The sequence below is a fragment of the Crotalus tigris genome, unplaced genomic scaffold (assembly GCF_016545835.1).
Source record: "Crotalus tigris isolate CLP2741 ecotype Arizona unplaced genomic scaffold, ASM1654583v1 scf7180000020523.1239640, whole genome shotgun sequence".
Taxonomy (NCBI): Eukaryota; Metazoa; Chordata; class Lepidosauria; order Squamata; family Viperidae; genus Crotalus; species Crotalus tigris.
Window position 1 is genome coordinate 893312 of NW_024098059.1, and position 16883 is coordinate 910194.

Below are 16883 nucleotides of genomic sequence, written 5' to 3' on the forward strand. Positions count from 1 at the left end.
GTTATAGAATACATTCTGAAGATCAATGTCAGCAGCCAGTGCTGGCAGCTGAGGAGATCGTTGATCCTCCATCCCGAGATTCCGCAAGTGCTCCAAACAAGAATTCATGGGGCAGAGAACTACCCTACACACCAAGACGCACTCCAGCCAGGGAGTCGCCCTGGGGGCATCCACATATTCCACACAGAAACAGTAACACTCCAGACAGGGAGGATAACCGAGGGTATCCACAGAACTCACAGAACACGCAAGAATTGACAACCCAGCTAGGAAGCAGGTTCAATTCTGCAACTGCTTCCAAAAGGAGGTCCTATGTAAGGGTGGCAAGCAGAGAGGCCTCTCCTGACTCTGGCACCGCAGGCATGACCTTGGGGTCCACTGAATACTGGGGCCCCTTACACACACCTGTTTCACAGGGCACGTCCGAAAATGGTCGCTGGCTCAAGGACATATGTTCTCAGGAACCATCCAGAGTAGTTCTGGAATCCTCAGCCAACTCAGAAGGTTGGGAGAGTGCTGCTGCTCTCACAGAGCCTGGGGAAAACTCTGGCATTTCTGCCAGTATGCCCTATCAGGGGTCACCTGCAAAACCTGTGCATAAAAGTCCTAGTCTAGCGAGCCCATCAGACGGGCTGGTAGGCCAGATGCCTTTAAGGTCAAGTCCTGGTCTGTCCAGCCGAGCAGGGGAGCTGTCAGGCCAGGCATCCTTCCTCATCCTGCGAAGGTCCCAACGGGTTAAGGCCCCTCCTAAACACCTAGATGAGTATGTAAGGTTCTTGTCAGCATAAGAACAGTACAAGTCTATGGTGAGGAGATGGAACCTATGTGGGTAGCAACAGAACCCGCGAAGCACACATTAGAGAGTGGCAAACAAGTTATAGCAGAATAGAGTGTCTGTAGGATGGAAATAAATTTATTATTATTTTATATTTTGTATGGATTGTAAGAACAAGTACCGTGTGTGTTCTAGCTAAGAGGGGAGGGGTGTTGTGTCCTGAGCCTGCAAATGCAGGCTCGGGACATTGCAAGATTCCTGGGCAATTGCAAAAGCTGCCCGGGACCAGGCTGAGTGGCGCCAACCAAGCATGCATGCGCAAGGCGCGAAAAGTGCCTAGTGATGTTGCCATCTTGTCCAGGGAATGGGTACGTATAAAAGGAGGCCTGCGTGCCTTTGCTCATTATTGGAGTTGAAATAAGCACAATAAAGAGTTGTTCCAGAAACATGTGTACTCTTCATTCGCCATCACTCCCAGGACTTAACAGTATACATCTACCTTTCTTGCCCTTTCTATGTCACCTTCTTGTTATGTGTGAATATGAGAATGTTTTTGGATAAGGACACAAGAGAGATGCTGTGTACATCTGTATGCTTTGTGCCTGTGTGTTACATTATCTGATGCTTATTTTTTTTCTATTTTTATTTAGTGCATTTATATATCCTACTTAAATCACTATTTTGTCTGACATACGTATCTGGTAAATTAGATGAAAAAAATAATAACAAAAATGCAATAAAATGAAAGCCCAAAACACATTCATATATTCACTGGGGACATCATTTACATTAAAAAAGTAAAGGAAGCATTCCAGCATCAAAACCCCATACGTTTGCCTGGAAGAGCCAAGTGTTAATGGCATTCTTAAGAACATTTGGATTTATGTGGGAATGCTATGTTAAAGAGAATTAAGGGTATGTCTTTATATCTTTCTTTTTGTATATATTGTTTATTATCTGGTAGACTATTATCTTGTTAGAATGGATCCTGCAGTCTTGCACTTACTTTAATTTTACTGAAATTGTTATTTTCTTTTTATTTATTCAGAATTCAAGAAAAGATAAAGGAAGCAATAAAGAGGCATTTACATTGCTATTTGAGTTTTCAACACTCAGAAGGATTTGCTATATAGATCCATGCACTAATCTAACAAAAGATTTTTAACAGATGCAAGGGTCTGTATGTTAGAAAACAGCATTTTAGCGTTACTTTTATACTGTCAGGAATTTTTGAAAAGGAATGATTAAAATGTATCTTCCCCCCCCCAATAATAAATGGCAAGTTTTGAACCACATGCTGCTATAACATTTGTCACATTTGTGTCTCATCCTTCCTTCACTGAATATGCAGATCTAATTACAGGTAGTTCTTGAATTATAATCATTCAGCAACCATTTTAAGGAACTGAACAAAGGGCCTTATGATCGGTCCCCAAAGTTATGACTGTTTCAATGCCCTATGGTTGTATGATCAGTATCAGCAGGAGTGCTTCAACTCCCTCCACGTGCCTATATCCCCCTATTTATTCCCCTTTGGCCCCCTCCACTCCACGGTCCCTGTTGCTCTAGCTGACCTCTTCTTGCTTCCTCTGCTGACCAAGCATGCCGAACTGGGCCCTTTCTGAAGCAGCTGCTGGCCACATGAGGCTTTCTTCCCAAGGTCATGCATGGTGATTGCCTTAAGAGACCTGGGGACGATGGCCTCACATGGTCAGCAACCACTTCGCAGGCACACCTTGTCAGAAATGGAAGCAAGAAAATGTCAAAGGTCAGCTGGGGTGATTGAATGCAGGACATCTAGGCATTTGTGCTGTGCTGCTGGGATGGCTGGGGCTTTGCATTGCACTGCTGGTGCATCCTGGGGCAGCTGAAGCAGTTGCAGCTTCACAATGCACAGCAGCTCAGGGTTTCTGGCAGCCCCAGAACTACAGCATGCCAAGAAGTCCCTGAGCTGTAGTGTAGCAAGCAGCTCCAAAGTCGCATGGTTCTGGGGCTTTCTGCTGTCCTCAAGAGAGGGGGTGGGGGGTGGAGGCAAGGGCAAAGCTGAGTGGAAACAGGAAATGTTGGGGAGTTCAAGGGACACAATCTCTTCCCTTACCAAGGACTGGGGCTGGGAGGGACCAAGCCCAGAATGGCTTGGATTGGGTAGATCCTTGGCTAATAACTGGTGGAATTCAGTTAACAATGGGAATGGAGAATGCTAGGATTGTTGTTGCTAAGCAAGGGGAGGTGAGGTCGAGTGATGTTGTACTTTACATGGATGGAAATTCCAGTCCCAATTGTGGTTGTAAGTCAAGGGCTACCAGGATTACCTTCCATATATGCAGACATATATTTTATGGCTATAATAGTCCTTGAAATACTATAGATTAGTTCAGGCCCCAAAGTGACTCAGCATATAGAACAGTTGATCAAGGATTAGTACAATTAAAAGTCCACAAACTAGTTTTTTAAGGATATGCAATCCTAATAGAATAGCAAGATATTTAATACCGTCATACACACATAGACACACATATACTTATGTAAAGGAAGTGGCTATGGAAATGGGATTTTAAGTACTTGCACTTCAATTTATCACATTCATTTATCACATTCCTTAAATTGCAGAAACACCACCATACAAATAATTGAACAGACAAACCTCCAAATTCTCTCAATTTTAGAAAACTGTTCTCAGGGCTGTTCTCCTTCTCCCTAAGTTAGAAATGTAATATCTTGCTATTAATTGCATTTTGATTGTTTCCCTAAATAATTAAAACAAAGCAAGCTGAAGCAGCTAAAGAAAAAACTATAAGAGATCCCAGCTTCTTCTAAACTCACATTTTGCAAAACAAGTCGGGTTCTTCATAAAAATGATTACATTTCAGACAGCCGAAATGTGCTTTATAAAAGGTTTGTTTTGTTCTTGCAATCTAATTATCAAGACATATCTCTTTAACAATTTTTGCAAGGCTCAAGCTTCAAATCTCAGCTGAGGTTTGTTTTTTTGTAAAGTCTCTCTTCTTTAAAGAACAGTTAAGATAAAAAGTTGTTAGACAACTGAGCTCTGTGATTTTCTCTGTTCAAAGTATGGCCGAGATATTTTTCTAAAGTAGAGTAACAAATGATGCCCCAAAGTCAAGATACATTGTACCCAAAGCTATTCAAGTTATTTTGACTCAGGGGGTCAAAAATAAAAAAAAGAAAAGAAAACCCACATAAGGCTTCTTGGTAGTAGAGATACAGTGTAAGCAAATTGAATTATCCAGATTCCTACCCACTTTCCTGCACATGCAAAGCTGAGGCCACCTAACTCAGAATAACAATAGGTTTAGTTCAGGAACTTTGGGACTTTATGGGTTTCAATCCTATAAAATTCTAATAAGATTTCTATCGTTTAAGCAAAAGAAAGATGAATGAAAATGAAAAGAACCTCTGAACAACCTCTGAGAAACACAATTTGTTGCGATGGGGAAAAAGTCACAAATCAAACCTCGGGATTTTCTTTACTATTCACATCACTGTTTCCTGTTGGGATCAATATAGGAAGGAGCTGCCACGTCACCTAGTTACAAGGTGCATTATGTCATTATGGTCATTACGAGTACATTAGAAAATGTTCAAGGGCGCTGAAATGACAGCTGAGTTACTGAATTGCCATAGCCTATTCTCCTCCAGCTGTGCAACATGTAAGGGCCCAACTAGTCACAAAAAGCACTCTTCACTCTCTTTTTTCTTTTTGCCATCATTTAGAAAGTGAAGAGAAAGCCAAGCTCCTAGTGCTAATCACTTGGTCTTCCACAGAAAGCAGGCATTCCATTGGCATATCTTTTGTACTCTCATTCTAATGAGTTATGCTGAAATAGCCTTTTTTGCATGATGAGTCAGAATAAAACATTCACTATATCACATGACATCTTACTCCTTCCCCATGCCATCAAAAGGCAACAGCTGAGGGCAAAACTATCTTGCGCAATAAAAAGAATATGCACTTATACAGCCTTAAATCTGAGACTAGTAACTAGCCAAAACACATAAGCTAAAGATTTTTTTAAAAAGGAGACATGAGCCATTCTTAGTCCCCAAAGTTAGCCCAAGGACAACATGACAATAATATAGGGTTTATTTTGCCAGTTTGTGGGAGAGTTCTGTTTGTATGATTATAATCAATCCAATATGTGCCTATGTCCACCTCTAAAGAAAAGGTTGTATCAAACAGTGGCTTGAACAGCCTTGATCTAATATGCAACTTTATCACAGAAGAGCTACTGCACAGATATACACCATTCCCATGATCCTTCCTTGGCTCTCATCAAAGTAGGCAGATTCTTTTTCAAGAAGACAACCTTTCAAGAAAATAGGCTCTGACTTATTTAAGATTTTGAGGCACATCAGTATGCTGAACTGCATTCAGAAACAGGTTAGTTGAAGTCTATTTCCATCACATAGTCACAATTAGCACTGAGTGTCCAAAAGGTCTTCACATGGAGACAGTACTCATCATAGTAATCAAAACTAGAGGTCATCTAGAAGAGTGAAGTGGCTGGGCTACTCTTTCTAGAAGGAAGCATAATTGCTATAGCATAGAATGAGGGTCAGCAGCATGGAATCTTATTCCATGGCAAAAACAGGCAAATATAACTAAGTTAACTTTCTTAAGCATATATATAATAAATGTACCTTAATAAAGTCCAAAAGATCTCCTAATATTCAAATACTGGCAGAACATCACAGTGATATAGTAAAACTTCCATAGTTGACCACCTCCCTATATTGATCACCTCCCTAAGCTGACCTAATTTTCGTAGACTGGACATAAATTACATGTACACAATAGAAAGCCAACCTTTCTATACTGACCACCTCTATAATTTGTAACTTAACCATCTGGACCTAATTTACTCTCTATAACTTGACCAGATGAGTCCAGTCTGCACCAAGGGCAAGGAAAGTAAAATGCAGAATAGTCAAAAAGAATATAAAATAATACAATATTCTTGAGTTTGATTCAGCAGTAAAGATGACAACATCTTTAATGCTGATGAGTGTGAACTCTTTTTCAAGGCAATGCCTGTCAGGAGGAACCTCACTATGAGGAGTGACAAATGTAAGAGTGGAAAACTTCACAGTTCTGCTGTGCTCTAGCTTAACTGGAAAGAAGCTAAAACCTTTGGCGATTGGTAAATCGTCAAAGCCACACTCATTCAAGAATCTGCAGCCCAAAGACCTTCCCGTCACCTGGAAATCTAACAAATCTGATGCCCTGTTTGAGGAGTGGATAAGAAGAAGAAATGGTTCATTTCCCTTGCAGTGGACAATTGTCCTAGCCATCCCCAGTGAATCATCTTACAAACGTGAAACTGAAATTTTTGCCTCCAAACCCACATCAAAACGTCAACCTTTTGACCAAGGCATAATCAAAACATTCAAAATGCACTATCGAGTCCAGCTTCTGCACTGGATAATTGCTAAAATGCAAAGCTATGGTCCATCTCCTGAAGCAAAATCCTAACCTTAGCCCTAACCCTGACCCAGAAACAATTTTCCAATCAGTATTGACCGAGGTATAACCCAGCAGAAAAGTGCTGGTGTCATGGTTCCGACAGATGAAACAAACATCAAAAGAACTTCCAGGCAAAATTCGTCCTTAAAGAACATTTTATTCGGGGAAACAAAGTATCAGCACTACATAGTTGAACCCAAAAACTAAATTCCCTTCCCCCAGATACAAAGTAACAAAGTACAATTCCCATCCCCAATAAACTGTCATAAATCACATTCCCCAATTAGTTAAAAGCGTGGGCTTTCTCCTCAGCTTCTCAGCCTATCAAAACGTTATCAACTTGTCCTTGGGTTCCCACAGCAGTGTTATTGTTATGGCTAGCTGAGTTTTCATTGCAACCATCCCCCCCCCCCACTGCACCTGATTTCTAAAAGCAAGAAAAAGCACAGAAAAGGAGAAGAGAAAATGGCTGCATTTTCATCATGTGTCAAAGCAGGAACATCCAATGTTAACAGCATTGACAGCTGGAAGTAATTGATGAAGCAGAAGAATAAGAAACAGACTAAAATTGACTCTTTTATTTCAGAAAGAATGATCAAACCATGAGAAAACAATACATATGTAAATTTATTGATTTTATATGATACAGTATTGTATGAATGATTTTCTTGTGTTTTCACTATGTGTCTTTCTGTATGACATTCCCTAATAAAAGCTGTACAATAAAATGAGGCACATGTACATATCTGTACAGTTGTTCTATATGTTGACCACTTTCGTTAGGTTTCTTGGGTGTCAACTTTCAGAGGTTTTACTGTATCTATTTTATGAAGCATATGAACTCCATTATGGTTATACTTATTCCAGCAAGCCAATTTGCTACTTACCTTTTGTGGGCTTTCCTTTCCTTCCCCCCCACCCCTCCATCATTTTCTTTTCCAATGGTATCACTTATAATTCATTTTGAATATATTGGGTGTTCAACTGTTTCATTTATAAATAACTTTAATAACTCAGTTTATAAACTGGAAAGCCATACATATATATTTTTTAAAAAGTAAACAATAAGATTTAAGGTCTTGATAATCTCATGTTTAGGGAAATATTTAACAGGATTGAACAAAGTTACGATTCAGAGATTCTTCTGAAAGGTGATTCAGCTGAATCTCTGAATCAAATCAACTTTCTAAATCAGATCAGTGATTTGAGTTAAATCAAACTGAAGGCCTTCAAATCAATTGTGCAAAAGCCTTGAAAAACTGATTCAGAAATCTGAATCAAATATATCCCAATTGTTCAATCTCACCACACCAAATCTAATTATCCTTACTATCTAATAAATGTTGATTGTTATTGCCATTTCCAATCCATTCAAAGATTCCATTCATTAATACATGGTTTTTTCTTTCTATACAGCATTAACCTTGTGAACTCTCAAGTTTCCTCTTTCCGTTATATATTCAAGATGGACAGTATTTAATATTTATTTGCTACGTATATGTAGGGATGTGGGTCTATACATATGTTGTTCATAGTATGTTTAGGTGTGCATCATGTATGTGTTTTACTTTCAGAGCAGGCAACTAAATTTCATTTTTGATGTGTGTCGTTGTGCCCACAATAAAAAAAATGTCAATAAAGGTTATCTTATCTTATCTTATCTTTCTCTCTGAGAAAAGAGTCACATTTTGAAATTACTAATTAGCTTAAAGAAGCAGTGAGTTTTTTCCAGCAAACTTGATGGAAATATATTAATCAGTCATTCCCTGCATTTTTTAAATTTTCTGCCAGCAGATATATACATTTTTTTATTTTTATCACTATCTTAGTGGTATTTAAATTTATTCTTCTTGGACACAGCTACTTCTTGGTAAACTAGAAAAATGTGGGATAGACGGCCTCACCACCAGATGGATTTGTAACTGGCTGACAAACCATACTCAACAAGTCATCCTTAATGGTACTATAACTGCACGTTGGGAAGTAAACAGTCAGTTACCATAAGGTTCCTGTCAGCTTTACAAATGAGCACGATTGCAGCCATTTTCTTGCTCATTTGAGGTTTCCACATAGAACGGTGGGAGGGGGGTTGCCCAGGTGCTTTGCTAGTCAAAATAATTTTTTGTCCCATGGGAACCAAGGTCATTGGCTGCTCCCGAGACTAGAGACTGGGAGTTTCATAAAAAGCCCGCCAAATAATTATATTGGGGAATGTAGTTGCTTACATAGCTTTTGTGGGAGGGACATTTAACTTTGTATTAGGGAATTGTTGCTTGTGCATCTAGACTTGGTTTCACTTTTGATATGCCGATACTTTGAAACTAATAAACATGTTCTCTGAGGAATTTGCAAACCTCGGAGTTCTGCTTTATCTGTCTGTCTGTCGGAACCATGACATTAAACCAAGTCTCATAAAACTTAGTTTTCTTGGGGTGTTGGGCCCCAATTGCCTACCCACTCACTTTTGGGAGAGTGGTAAAGACTCAGTGAAGATTCCAAATGGAGGAGAAAAATGAAACCATTGCTAGCCACAATGGAACTTAGGCTGTCGGAACTGCCCAAGCCCAGCAGCAGGTGCAGGTGGCTCTGCTGAGGTTCGAGCCACCTCCCATCAAGCCCACCTTTGATGGGGACCCCAAGAAGCTTCCTAAACTAGGTGTGGGCTCATTTAGATCGCTACGCTTATGCCTACCTGGGCTATGATGGTGAATGCTATGGTAGCAAATTTAGAGGGTAAACGGCTGACTGGGTGACCATCCTCCATGATAAGGGGCTCCTAAATCGCATGATATTAATCTATTTATGGAGCAACTGAGGGGTCATTTTGAAGATGAAAAATGCTGACCGAAAAGGAGATCCACCGCCTGAAGCAAAGAGGTCACCCCGTTAAGGAGTATGTTCATGAATTCAGGAGAGTTGCTAGTTGGTTACTGATTGTGATTGCTTCAAGCCTGCACCATTTGAGGTTTTCCTAACCTACTGCTTGAGTGGTACCACATGGCAGTCGTGTTGGACATCGAGTTGGACTGCCCCAGAAAGTAAAGCACCACCAAATTCAAACTGCAGTGTATCCAGGAGAAACGCCTCTATGGCCGACGACTCCAAGCCACTGCAGCCACCAGTGTCTCCCAGGTATTAGCCAGGGCTCCTATCAAGTGCTACTGGTGCAGTCAGATGGCTCACCAAGCTGTGGAATGCCCAGCTCCCAACCCTCAACCTCGGAGCATGCCAGTCACGGCTGATAAGCTGCGAAGAGCTCCCAGAGGGGGAAGAGCAAAAAGAAACTGGGCACGTCAGGACCTGAGTCTTGAGGCCTCCCTTCCCACCAACCCTGATCCGAGCCACAGAAGATGAAAAAACCCCATAAATTATCCCAAAACAAGTTCAGTGGGCTCAGTACTTCAAACATTTTAATTTCACTTTAAAATATTTTCCTGGGGATAAGAACTTTTTGGCTGATGCTTTATTTAGAATGGCCCAGTTCAAGAGCCACCAAGAGGAAGTAATTAACTCCATTATTCGTCCACTGCAATCCACTTCTAAAATAACAACCAGGTCATAAACACAGAGACCCCCTGCTGGTTCTGATGATTGCTCACTTGAAGGAGAAGTTAGAAACTGATGCCTGGTTTAAAAACAACAAATCTGTTTTAACATTAAGGAAAGGACTAGCTTGGAAGAATTCCAAGTTATACCTCCCAGTTGGCCACAGGCCCCAAGCACTGTAACTGAGTCATGATGCTAAGAAGGCAGGTCACTTTGGATTTTTTAAGACATCACATCTGGATGTGGAGGCAATTTTGGTGACCAGGAATGAAAGAAGACATGGAGAGTTATGTTAAGAGTTGTGCCACCTGTGCTGTCATGAAGAGGCATCCTGGAAAACCCCCAGGATTGTTGCAACAAGTTGCTGAACCTTCCCAGCCTTGGGAGGAGATAGCCATGGATTTTACAGTGGAGTTACCTGAGAGCAAGGGAAACACTGTAATATGGATTGTGATTGATCTATTTTCTAAACAAGCACATTTCATCCCTTGATCAGGACTCCCCTCTGCCCAGAAGCTAACCAAGCTGTTTTTGAAACACATATATTGACTCCATGGTCCCCCAAAGTGAATTATTTCTGACAGAGGGGTCTAGTTTACTGCTAAGTTCTGGAAGGACTTCATTAAACTGACTGGGTCCCCCCAGGGGCTTTCATCAGCTTTTCCTCTGAATACTAATGGAGCTGCTGAGAAAGCTAACACAATGGTGGAACAGTACCTCAGATGTTGTGTAAATTACCAGCAGACTAACGGGGCTGATCTCCTGCCTTTTGCAGAGGTAGCCTACAACAACACTGTGCACAGTAGCACTGGACTCAACCCCATTTAAAATAGTAATGGGTCCTTTTCTCATCACTCATAAACTGTGTCACAGTGGAATTAAAACACAGGAAAAGTTCACCCTGTGTTTCATTGCAGTCTATTAAAGCTTGTATCAGAATCCTCTTGGAAACCTATCTCTAAGAAGCTGCTGGGCCCAATAGTGGTAGAGGGGGAGACAGATTATGAAATAAAATGAATTCTTGATTCTAGGTTGTACAAGGGAAAGTTATAATATCTCATTCAGTGGAAAGGCTACCCCCTTTCAGAAGCTACATGGGTGAAATATACTAATGTGAAAACAGATACATAAAAAAGTTTTACAATAAATATCCTCACAAGCCTTGAGGGAATACTTAACCTGCTTTTTGTTTTCCCTACTTGAGACTCTATCTTTTTGAGAGGGGCTGACTGTTAACTTTACAAATGAGCATGGTTGCAGCCATTTTCCTTCTCGTTCTTAGAGTTCTGCTTTATTCGTCTCTATATGTCGGAACCATGACAGTTCCTTCTTGGGCTCAGTACTCTTCAATATCATAATAAATGACTTGGATGGGGTAATAGAAGGGGAACTCATCAAATTTGCAAATGATGCTAAGCTGATAGGAATAGCCAACACCCCAGAAGACAAACTCAGGATCCAAAACTTGAACACTAGGCCCTATACAACAAAATGAAATTTAATGTGGAGAAAAGCAAGGTTTTACACCTGAGCAGGAGAAACTAAAAGTACAAGTACAGAAATCTGGCTCAAAAACAGTAACTATGAGAGGGACTGTGGAGTCCTAGCGGTGATGACTTAAATATGAGCCACCAGTGTGCGGCAGCAACCAAAAAAGCTAATACAATCCTTGGTTGTATAAACAGAAGCATTAAAATCAAAATCACATGAAGTATTAGTACCGCTTTATAACTCCTTAGTAAGACCACACCTGAAATATTGCATCCAGTTTTGTTCACATTACAAAACAGATGTTGCGACTTTGGAAACAGTGCAAAAAACAGCAGCTAAGATGATTAAGGGTATGGAGACAAAAACGTATGAAGAATGGTTTCCAGATTGGGTATGGCCAGTCTTGAGAAAGAAAGGCCTAGGGGGTGACATGATAGCAGTATTCCAATGTTTGAGAGACTATCACAAAGAAGAGGGGGTTAGCTTATTTTCCAAAGCACCAGAAGGCAAGACAAGAAACAATGGATGGAAACTAATCAAAGAAGAAGCAACCTGGAATTAAGAAGAAACTTCCTCACAGCGAGGACAATTAACCAGTGGAACAGCTTCAGAAGCTTCTGCCTTCAGATGTTGTAGGTGCTTCATCATTGGAGGTTTTTAAGAAAAGACTGAACAGCCACCTATCTCAAGTGGTTTAGGGTCTCCCTTCTAGCTCTATTCTGATATTTTGTGGAGAAATAGGATATAAATAAAATAAATGAAAATAAAGCAATATGAAAATTGTATCAATGTAAACTACTGTTAATTATGTTTGGTGCAATGTTTGATAACAGATAACCTAGTAATGATGAAGAAAATTGCTTTCTAGTCTGAGCTGGTGCTTAGAACAACCTAAGGAAATAGAAGACTTAGCAAACAGACAGCTTGAATCTTTTCTAACAAAAAAAAAAATCCCTTATGGTTAAATACAGAATATGAAGCGATTTCACATGTGGTTTTTGTAGGGAAAGCTGCATCATCAAGGCAGCGCGATTTCAAAGAGCTATTGCTTTGTTCTGATGATGTTTCTTTGCCTGCTGTTGGAATGAGTGTCCACAGGTTGTGGTAAAATAATCAAGGTGGCAGCTACAACAGTGCAATTGTGTGTGATGCATATTAAAAATAAATAGCACTTTGTACATTAAAAAATGAGTGGAAATTCAGCTGCATTATCACAGTTACCAACTTTTCTGAATACATCCTGCTGGTATCCCTAGAATTAATAATCCACTGCACAGATCATCAAATGAAGAAGCAACCAATTGCAAGGAATGTCTCTGCTGCTCCCTTGTGGAACGATTGATGGGCATGATGTGGTAACAGCCTTAAGTGAATAAGGACATTGAAAAGATAGGCCTGAGTCAGTGTCAAATTCATTGAAATTGATATATTTATGAAGAAATGTGGGTGCAGGATCCTGTAATGGTTGGCTAATAGTTGTCTATGTATAATTTATAGGAGCCCTAATGGCTCCCTAGTCGTTAGAAACAGTATTGCAGACTAATTCTGTCCACAGGTTTGGAGTTCAGTCTGATGGGCTCAAGGTCGACTCAGCCTTCCATACTTCTGTGGTTGGTAAAATGAGAACTTAGATTGTTGGGGGCAATATGTTGACTCTAAACTATCAATAACATACATATAACTGAAATTGGACATTAATATTACTTACATCCATAAACTCCACATTAGCCTTTGGACCAGTTGTCTCATTCAGTATTTTAATTGCCACAGGAATCTTCACACTCTCTCCCTCAGGAACCCAAATGCCCTAAAAAGTGATGGAAAAGCGAACAAGAGCTGTCTCATCAAATGTTAAAATAGTCCTCTTTAACCACAATTTGATCATACCACTTACACTTTCACACTGGCAATAGTTGACTGTGCTTGAAGATACAAGCACACACTGGCAAGCACTTGACTGTGCTTGAAGGTACAAGCTAACTTATGCACTAGTAGAGCAAATTGCACAGCATTTGGTCCTCCAACTCTTGTCAACCATTCCCAGCTTTTTAATGGCCATTCAGTTGATTAAGAGAAGAAATAAGAGGGATTATATTAAGCTGAACATTTCTAAGAAAAGGAGATTGATATCCTATTATAGAAGCCCATTGATTTCTGCCTTTCCACTTGATTAACCACAGGTTCCTGGGAACAACAGTTGAAGGACTGAAACATACCTTATAGACAGTTCCAAAGGCCCCTGATCCAAGGATCTTGACACGCTTTAGCTCAGTTTCCTTCAAAATGCGTAGTTGTGCCTGATTGGGTGCTGTGCCGCTTGGAGTCAAAGGTTCTACCAGCTGCAAAAAAAAAAAAAAAAAAATAGAAAGAAACCATGAAAAGCACTATCCATAGTTGGATTTTTATATACTGTAGTAGATATTGTTTTTATCTTATCTTTCATGCAGCTTTCATTTACTCTTGATGCCATCCAGCAAAAATTAAGATAATGAAAGCTGTGATTAGACAATTACTAAGAAGTAAGCTCCACTGAATTCATTTGGACCAACTTTTGAAGATTGCACTGCCTTAACAGCAAAATGAGAAACAAATCTCTTTAAGTTTTCCAAATAAATCAATGGATTTGGCATGTGTTTAATTATGAATACTATATACAATACATATACATAGATAGACACACACAGACTCACACACAGATGCACAAACATGTGTGTGTCTGTGTGTATCTGTCTGTGTCTATGTCTGTGTCTGTCTGTGTCTATCTATGTATATGTATATAGTATTCATAATTAAACACATGCCAAATCCATTAATTTATTTGGAAAACTTAAAGAGATATATATTATAAAAATAATCACAAAAATTTAAAATGAGAGAATTTATTTGTTTCTTTGTTATAGCCCAACTTTCCTTCAGAACCTAAGACAGCTTACCCAGCACTCCCTCCTCCAATTTTTCCTCATAACAACCACCTAGTGAGGTGGGCTGGTTGAGAGAGAGTCATGCACCCAGAATCACTCAGGGAGCTTCTCTGGCTGGGGCTAGTCTTAAGCATTTAATAGAATGGCTCTGAGTGAACTTTTGGCGTTTGGCTTCAAAATGTTTAATGATAATACACTTTCTGTCCTTATGAAGCCATTCCACAGAATGTCAATTTTAAGAATGAGAATGGATTTTCTTCTTCACATTAAAAGATGTCATTCTGACTCCTATGATTTAATTATCTGGGTAGCATTTTCTTTCCTTTTTAAAAAATAAAATAAAATAAAATTCCTAGAGACATTAATTTAATAGCAAATCTTTTATAGTTTATATGGTATTTTTGTGTGTGTGTGTGTGTGTATGTGTGTGTGTGTGTGTGTGTTTTCAAATCAGTGTTGTTTCCTGCAACTGCCTGCACAAGTCCCTGCAGTTTTCTTGGCAAGATTCTTAGGAGTGCTTTCCATTGCCTGCTTCTTCGGACTGAGAGAGAGTGCCTGGCCCAAGGTCACCCAGCTGGCTTTTTGCTAAGACAGAACTAGAACTCGCTGCCTCCCAGTTTCTAGCCTGATGTTTTAACCATTACACCAAATTGATTCTCAATAAATTCTTAAGACTCCTGGCATTGTAAAACTAGGTAAATTAATATGCTACATTGGCTTTGCTGCCATTTAAACTTAGAAAGAAATACTTAGAGTTCTTACAGTATACATGTTGCAGAAACAGTTTTGTTCTACAAAAATATGTTGCTTCTGTTTGTTCTTTATAAACTAACTTAGGTTATTTATTTATGAACTGCTTATAAACCTTTCACTAATTTTCTTAGAGGGAAGACTAGTCATGTTTGTGGAGAACCAAACTGAATTCACAATTGGTAAAACTATTTCAGGCATCGCTTCTCTTTTACTGCAATAATTATTCTGTTCCTGCAACATGTATGCTGCGAAGTAAGTACAGTAATAAGTTTATTGTTGTAACCAGTGGTGGTCAGCCAGTTTGCAACAGTTTGGAAGAACCGGTGGCTAATTTTTGTTGTCCAGGCCCAGAATGGGCTTCCGAAAGCAGCATCCACACAGAGAACCGGTTGTTCACATATTTGAACAACATGGTTGTAACTATAGGTAATAAAATAGGAATGCCATAAAATGCAATAAAAATAACAATAAAACAATGAAATTATAAAACAGCATGATGGAAGTATTAGACAAAAAGGTTACAACAAAATAAAGCCAAGCCACAACTAAGAACTTTAAGTATTTCTTTCTAAGTTTAAATGACAACTGAGCAAATATAGCAACTTGGTTGCTGACATTTGGAAACACATCTGCAAGTAAATAATTCAATTTTTCAAGGTCAGAACCCTTGAGTTCATTTGCCATTAATAATTTGGCCTGATCTCATTGTAAATGGGGCAGTGGAGTACATAACGGATAAGGTTCTCTGCTTGACCAGCACTACAAGGACAGAGGGGCTGCACAACAGAGAGTTTACAAAATCTCCCTTCGAGATAGGCTAAAGGCTTGGTCTAAAGATGAAGGGATGCTAAAGCCCTTCTCAGTGAAGCACTGGATATGTTAACCAGGCTGGGAAGGACTTGCATGTTTTTTTATAATGATGATACCAACATGAACATCTGGATGATTGTACTACAATAGCCTCTTTATTAGGGTCCCTTTCAAAAAGGCTGGCTCTAATATTTTCTCTATTCCAAAATTTAAGTTCTCCCAAAGATGGTAAAGAATGTATTTGTAGAATGGGTGACAAAACTTTAATCCATTTATTTCCAGCCAGGTAACGAAGAGTTTGGTAAGAGGAATCTTGGAGGATTTCTAGTTTCTTATAGTGCCCCAACAATACAAGACATGCCCATTGTTTTAAAATATGTCAGTTTCCATAATTTCTATTCATTCTTAGCTAACACTAATTCTGTAGTACTGGCAGGTTAACTTGTGTTTATTAAAACTGATTCCATGAATGAGTTTTCAGATGAGATCTGGTCCTGACAATGATCAACATACTTGAATATTCTTCTTACAACAATTTAATCAATTCAGCTGATTTTGATTAGATATTTTGTGTTCACTTTTGTTCTTTTCTTTCAAGTAATTGATACTCTATTGTGGCAACTGAGCTCCTAGAAAGTTCAGAACAGTTACTGAATGTTCCAATGCATCAATGCTTATACATTTTCACAGTAAAAAAAAAAAAATACTCTTGGTTGCCCCATGAGTATCCATAGTCATGATACTGAGGTGATCATAGAAGTCTTTTGCTTTTGTTGCTGAATGTAGGGCATATAGTTTTATTTCTGGAATTAATTTTGTGCATATGCATCAACTGTGCTTCATCAAGGCATGATTTGGTATATTGTTTTGTTTGGCTTGTTTGTTTTGCATCTGACAATCTCACTTGCAAATAAAGTTATCAAAGGTTGATTTATATAATAATTTCTGAAGTGGGAAACAATAATGAGCACCATAAATTACATCTCCCATCCTGTCCCTGCATTATCCATACAAAGAAGTAAGGTTTTAAAATAGCGCATCATCCATAACATCCCCAGAAACAGCAGGAAAAACATCCAATTTGAAGCACAGGTTTGGGAAG

General features: G+C 39.3%; 1 protein-coding gene across 1 annotated transcript in view; it reads right to left on the reverse strand.

The window, feature by feature from the left end:
- ERBB4 (erb-b2 receptor tyrosine kinase 4) overlaps nt 1-16883 on the reverse strand; it is a gene marked incomplete at its 5' end in the record, with an annotated part of 501305 nt that overhangs the window by 179123 nt on the left and 305299 nt on the right. Inside the window, 2 exons of the mRNA XM_039367010.1 lie at nt 13006-13104; nt 13514-13636. Of these exons, the coding sequence (XP_039222944.1) occupies nt 13006-13104; nt 13514-13636 (222 nt within the window). The remainder of the gene's footprint in view (nt 1-13005; nt 13105-13513; nt 13637-16883) is intronic.